The 6,213-nt window shown below is 53.6% G+C and overlaps 1 protein-coding gene across 1 annotated transcript; it reads right to left on the bottom strand.

Annotated features, from left to right (window-relative positions):
- Window positions 1-1,307: 1,307 nt before the first annotated feature.
- On the bottom strand, window positions 1,308-2,121 carry LOC134051485 (veswaprin-c-like). Its single transcript, XM_062505242.1, has 3 exons — window positions 1,987-2,121; window positions 1,653-1,814; window positions 1,308-1,471 (listed from the first exon to the last, which is right to left on the bottom strand). The coding sequence occupies exons 1-3, from the start codon at window positions 2,099-2,101 to the stop codon at window positions 1,467-1,469; spliced, it is 282 nt and encodes a 93-aa protein (XP_062361226.1). The 5' UTR covers window positions 2,102-2,121; the 3' UTR covers window positions 1,308-1,466.
- Window positions 2,122-6,213: the final 4,092 nt, after the last annotated feature.

The raw sequence follows: 6,213 nt of genomic DNA, 5'->3' as shown, positions 1-6,213 counted from the left end.
CCCCTGCAAGGACACTACGCCGGGCAGAAGCAATGTCTGGTTTTACACTGAGTTTGCCTGATGAGCTCCCAGTTCTTTTTTTCCTGTCCTTGCCGGATCACCTGGCATTTTCAGCCTCCCCAGCGCTGCATGAGCTCTCAAGTTCTCTATGCCCTCCCGTGGCCAGGCTAAGCAAAGAGGGTTGTTTCTTTTTTCACCATAGGACTTCTTCCTTCTCATTCAAAGTAATTTCTGAGTATTTTCCCCCTTGTGTTCCTCCACAGAGAAGAGGTCACCTATATAAATGTGACCATAGAAGGAGACTCGCTCCAGCAGATATTCTCCCCAGACTCGGCCAGGAAACTTCCACCATCTCCCATGAGCCATGCAAGGTGTCATCCCCACAGCCAGAGTCTTCATCCTGCTGTGTTTGTGGGCAGTTTAAAATCTGGCCAGCTGGTGCTGCTCTCCAGGTTGATTTGCTCGTGCCTGGCCGTGGGGATCATCAGCTCATAGACCAACCTCCTCCCCCAGTCTGGGCTGGGACTGGTTGTTGAGAATGGGACATTCTCAGCGAGCCTGGCATCAGCAGTGGGCTGAGGAAGGCTGGCAGGCCCTCTTTGGGCATGAGGCTGGGTGATGCTCTGCCTCTGCAGTGGATGGTGGCAGTGTCTGTTTCTGCCACCGCACAGAGGCAAGCAGGTCCCTCAGGCTGCACACACTCTCTTCTGCTGTTGTTTCTTGGCATTTCCTGAGTTTTTGTCCCTGGCACTCAGCTGTAAAAAAATTACAAGAACCCCTTTGAGCTATGATTTTATTGCCCTGGCTGAGGCTTCTCCAGGCAAGATTCTTCAGCTGAATTTTCCTTACCAGCTCAGGCTCAGTGAGGGGTCCAGCACCACTTGGGGTTTGGGTCTGTGTAACCCCCTTGTCTGCTCTCTAGATGTGCCCAAAGCAGGGTATTCATAGGTAGGCTCTGCCTTCTGTATCCCCCTGGGCAGGCAGGGTCAGTCCCCTTCCACAGCTGGAAGGGCCTTGAGGACACACTGCTCTCCAGGGCCCCTTCCAGCCTTCCTGAAGCAACCTGTCATGTTTTGTTCCAGTCCCTTCCCACTGTTCTCTCCTCCTGGAAGTTGTGTGCCGCTGGATAGATTTTTTTCCCAAAGCCAGCCCCTAAGCACATTGCAGGTGTGTAGCCAGACTGTTTTCATCCTCTTCCCCTGGCAGAAATTCTGGGTGAAAGCAGCAATGGAACTGTGTACCTCTGGATGGAGAGGAGGGGAGGGAGCAGGTGGGGAAAGGAGTCACACATCACAAACACCTTTGGGAAAAGCCTGTTTTATTTGTTAGAAGAGCGATGGGGAAGCAGAGGGAGAAGGGAAGCCGGCAGCACAGAGCACTGTGCAGCAGCTGTCGCAGAGTGATCCTGCAGCTGAGGTGGGATGGGAGCGCTGAGATGACCCTCAGTCTATCCTGGAAGCCGGAGCTCACACTGGAAGAGAGACAAGTAAGAAAGAGGTTGGTTCTGGTGTTCACCCCAGCACACAAGTTTGCTCCCAGCCACCCCAGCAGCCTGACCGGGGGCTGTGGCAGCTGGACACGGCTCCCTGCCCAGAGCCCCCTCGTCATACCCCGCTCTGCTCCGGGAGCAGGCGGGGCTCCCGAGCTCCTACCGTAGGAGATGGGGATGGCAGGCGGCTTGGAGAGGCACTTCTTCCCGCAGAAGGACCGGCAGCATTTCTTGCCGCGGGGGCAGTGCCGGTCGACGAGGCACTGGTTCCGCGGGTTGTGCAGAGCGCAGGTGAAGCGCACGGGGGGACAGGACCAGGCGCTGCCTGCCAGAGGAGGGACTGGTTTGCTCCAGGGCAGCTGAGGGGCACTGGGGAGATGCTCCCGACAAACATCCCTCTCCCCTCTCCCTTCCCTCCTCGAGGATCCATGTAAACACGGCTCCTTCCCAGCACCTGAGCTTTTCCCCCCTGTGCCTTATCCCAGGACATCGCCTACCTGTTGGCAGCTCTGCCCAGAGGATCAGCATCCCCACCAGGAGGAGGGCGGCCGCCGCCTTCATGCTGCCGTGTCCCCGAGAGGTGCGAGCGTGAGAGGTGGGGGACACCAACATTTAAACCCTCGGCGAGGATGGGGTGGGGAACAGGGCTGGGCATGTGCCAATGTTTTTACCTTTTTCCTCTGCCTGTTTCATTTTGTTTTCCAGAAGCGCCTTTTGCGCAAGATACACAGGGGATTTTTCAATTGCTCAAAAAGCAGTTATTCCATTGCACAACTGACCCCTGCAGCCGCACATGGGGCTGAGGGACATGCCAAGGGGAGATGAGCCAGGGCATTGTCAAGCCCGACAGGCTGGAGGCAGTGAAGCTGCTTTCTCCTGGGCAGGTATCTTCTCCAGGCATCCTTTTTCAGTAGAAACCCTTGTGGTGATCATATTCCCTTCTGAGGGTCTGTTATGAGTTTTCATCTGTACTTTGCTTGCACATGGTCCTGCAAAACAAACCATACAACATGATCCAAAATCAGCATGAGGCTGCCTGTGTCTTCCTAGGGATAATCCTTCAAGTTTTTTCTCAGAGGTAACTTGCCCCTTACAAATCCTCCTTACTCCTGCCCAACCAGGAGTATAAGTTGGTGTAGGGAAAACAGCTTTGGTTTAGTCAAGGATAAGTCTTTCTCAAGCTCTGAACCCAGTGTCTTCCCTGCATGGCTTCTGTCATATAAGAAACAGGTTGATGCTGGAAGACAGTGGCTAAGCTCTCTGGGATAGGATAATCAACTCCTTACAGACCTTTCATCAGCCATGACGCAGCCCAAGGACAACTCCACTGAGCCCTAACTCTTGTTAGCTGCAGGGATTAGGGGCTGTATTCCTTGTTTGGATGGAAAAGGTCCCACCACTTTTCTAACCTCAACCAGTTCCTCCCTCCCAAGGAAAATGTAACCCTGCCCTGGCCTCCAGGTTAATCTGTTTCCTTTAGTTGCCCTTGAGTGATGGGAAGTTACTCCATTTCCCACCAATTGGTCAATATCTCACTCAGCTTGTGTAAGAGGTTCCTGAAATATTTCTGTGGGACTTCTGTGGCTGGCAGGGGCCCAGGCTGTCCTGAAAACAGGTTCTGGGAATGCCTGGGGAGGGGAAAGCTCCCACAGCCAATCTCCCCCAGTCTTGAAAAGAGCAGCCCCTGATCTTGCAACCAGGCAGGGACAAAGAGCAGCAAAAGCCCAGTATCACCTCTACATGCTCTGTGCAGTCCCTGAGCCCCCAGAACTGCACTGATCCAGCCCCTGGAGCTTCCACTTTCCATCCAGGACATGGTGGGCCCTTCACTGTGCCCTTTCCTGCTCAGACCTCCATTCTCAAGTTGCAACACTGCCCATTAACTGGACCTCAACTAAGCCGGTATCTGTTAATTATTGTCCCATTTCCTGTTGACTCTGTGGCTGCATTTAGCTCTTTGTGAAGTCATTTATTAAGTAATGTGCAGAAAATATAGCCAACCCAAAAAGATTTCTTGGGCTGTGCACCAACAATGTAGAGCTTTTAATGAGAAATACAAGCACTGGAATAATTTTTAAGCAATCCATTGCCATTCAGCTTCTACTGGGGCTGGAGAGGACAATGCTGTGCTCCCAGCTGGTGCCAGAATCTGGCTGAGGTAGTGCTTGGACCTATGCCTCCAAGGCATGAGAAAAGATCAAGGAGCAAGGCTTAGATTAAGCTGAAGAGAAGATGGGGGGACGGGGAAGGGGGGGGAGATGGGAGGAGTGGGGAAAGAAATCCACCTGGAGAACATTTTTATTCATAGCAGGGGGGAGAGTGTGAACTCTTTTTGTCACAAAGTCATGAAATAACCAGGACCCAGCATTTCTGGCCGTAGGATTGCCTGCAGTCCTCATCTTGCATTCTTTTACCTGTGCAGCACCCAACACCCTAGCATCCCTCAGAACAGTCCCCATCCCACATGGCTCATGCTCTTCTCCATGAAAACCACTTTGTGTCCCTCCTTCCGAAGCTGCAAGGACTCAGTTGTGTGATGCTTGAGGGTATTGTAGCAGATGCAGATTCCCAGCCACAGCAAGGCTCTGCAGTTGGTATTCCCTGGGAAAGGAAAGGAGGGAGACCAGTAGCCCCTGACTCCCCAGCCTTACCCAGCTACACAAAGCACCCCACGAACAGCTTGTGCCCTGCCAAGCAGCCCTAGTCCCCCACCAGGTGATGAGCAAAGATTTCAGTCTGCTGATGAGCTCCATCCATCCATCCATCCATCCATCCATCCATCCATCCATCCATCCATCCATCCATCCATCCATCCATCCATCCATCCATCCATCCATCCATCCCTGCTCGGCTCCTGGCTCAGGAAGCTCCCCCTAGCTCCGGGCCGGCTCCAGCAGCTCGGGGTGCCCGGCAGAAGAGAAGGGGGTGCCCGCAGCTCAGCCTCGCCCTCCTAGCGCTGGTGTCTGGTGCCACCTAGTGAAGTGCCATTGAGGAGGCTCTGCAGGACCACGCAGGCTCAGCCCCGCTCCCAGATGTAATCTCACGGGAAAGGGGCCTTTGGGATCTGCCTCTACCAGGTGTGTACAGACCTCCTAAGTGGGACGTGCTCTGTGCACAGGGACCCCCAACCCCACACTCCCAGACATCTCCAGTCCGGGGAACCTGGAGAAGGAGGAAACCACAACTCTGCACATGGTGCCTGTGCCCAAAGCAAATGGAAAAAGAGCTGGGGTGTGAAAAATAAAGATTGTTTATTTACAGAAACAACAGTGAACTGCACCACGTATTTAAATAGTAAAAATCCCTACAAAAAAAATAAACTATAAAACGTATTTATGTAAGACCTATGTAATAATGTATGAAACATATGTACAAAAGACAACACTCTCTAAGTATATACAGAAGACTACTGAAGAACACTCTACATAAATCCAGAAGTGTGGCATCCCTGCCTGGCGTTTCCATCAATCCTGGAAGAAAAGCAAGTGACACGGTCAGTGGGGTCAGGCACAGAGGGCTGTTCCCTGTGCCCCCAGGCTGGCACTTCTGCTGCCAGCACTGAGCCTGGCTGGGGCTGGGGGCTGCCCCCAGGCATTGGGACCCAAAGCATGGCCCAAAGCAAGCACAGGGCAGGCTGAGGGTGGTGCTTGTGCCACCAGAACCCAGGGGTTCCCCTGGGCACCCTGTCCCTGAGCGGGGTCACCCAGCCCAGCCCCAGCCTGGCAGCAGGGGACCCGCTCTGCCTGTGGGCAGGGCATGGCCAGCGCCTGCCTGGGGCTGGTGTCCATCCCGGGACAATGTCCTCCCACTCACCTTTCTCATCCACTTCCATGTCTTCAACACAATCCTCCATTTCCACCTCCATCTCTTTCACATTCACTTCCATCTCCTCCCCCACATCCACATCCACCTGCACATCCACCTCCACCTCTTCTTCTCCATAGTCTTCTACACCTGCTTCAATGTTTTCATCCATATCAATCTTAATGTCCACCTCCATCTTCTCCTCAGTGTCTGTGACAGCCTGCATAGGGAGCAAAACCTCAGTGGGGTCCCTGTCCCACAGCATCCCCCACAGAGCTCCAGCCCTCCTCCATGGAATGCCACTGTACCTTCATTGGGACAAAAGTGAGCATCCTGCAGGGATGGATGGCAAGATCCAGGCAAGAGGGACTGTTCAAGACTGACAACAATGTCAGGGACCTGGTGACAAGCAGGGTGACAGGGATGCTCTCAGAGCAGGGTGCAGGGTGGGGCAACAAAAGGGCTGAAGTGCTTTTTGATGGGAGAAGGAAGTTTCATCTGGAGCGCTTCCTGTGAAGAACATAGGAATTCAGTGATAACTCATTTCCTGTGTGAGATGTGGGTCACCCTGGAAGTTTTTTCTTGGAATGGACCCTGAAGATCATCTTATTCAAACCTGAGCTACCTCCCACCAGACCAGGTTGCTCAGAGTCCTGTCCCCTCTGCCCTTGCATGCTCCCACAGATGGGGCATCCACAGCTTCTGCCCAGCCTGGGCCTGTGCCTCACCACCTTCAGTGTAAAAAACCAGCTCCCTTTTAACCCAAATCAACCTCCTGCAGTCGAAATCCATCTCCCCCTTCTCCTCCCACCAGACCCTGTTGAACACTCTGTCCCCATCTTTCCTATGGGACCCTTCAAGCCCTGCATGACTGCAGTGAGGCCCCCCCACCCACCCCCCCCATGGCCTTCTCTTCTCCA

Source organism: Cinclus cinclus, chromosome 18 (assembly GCF_963662255.1).
Source record: "Cinclus cinclus chromosome 18, bCinCin1.1, whole genome shotgun sequence".
NCBI lineage: Eukaryota > Metazoa > Chordata > Aves > Passeriformes > Cinclidae > Cinclus > Cinclus cinclus.
The sequence above is the reverse complement of the archived record's forward strand: the minus strand, read 5'-3'. Positions and strand labels throughout refer to the sequence as shown.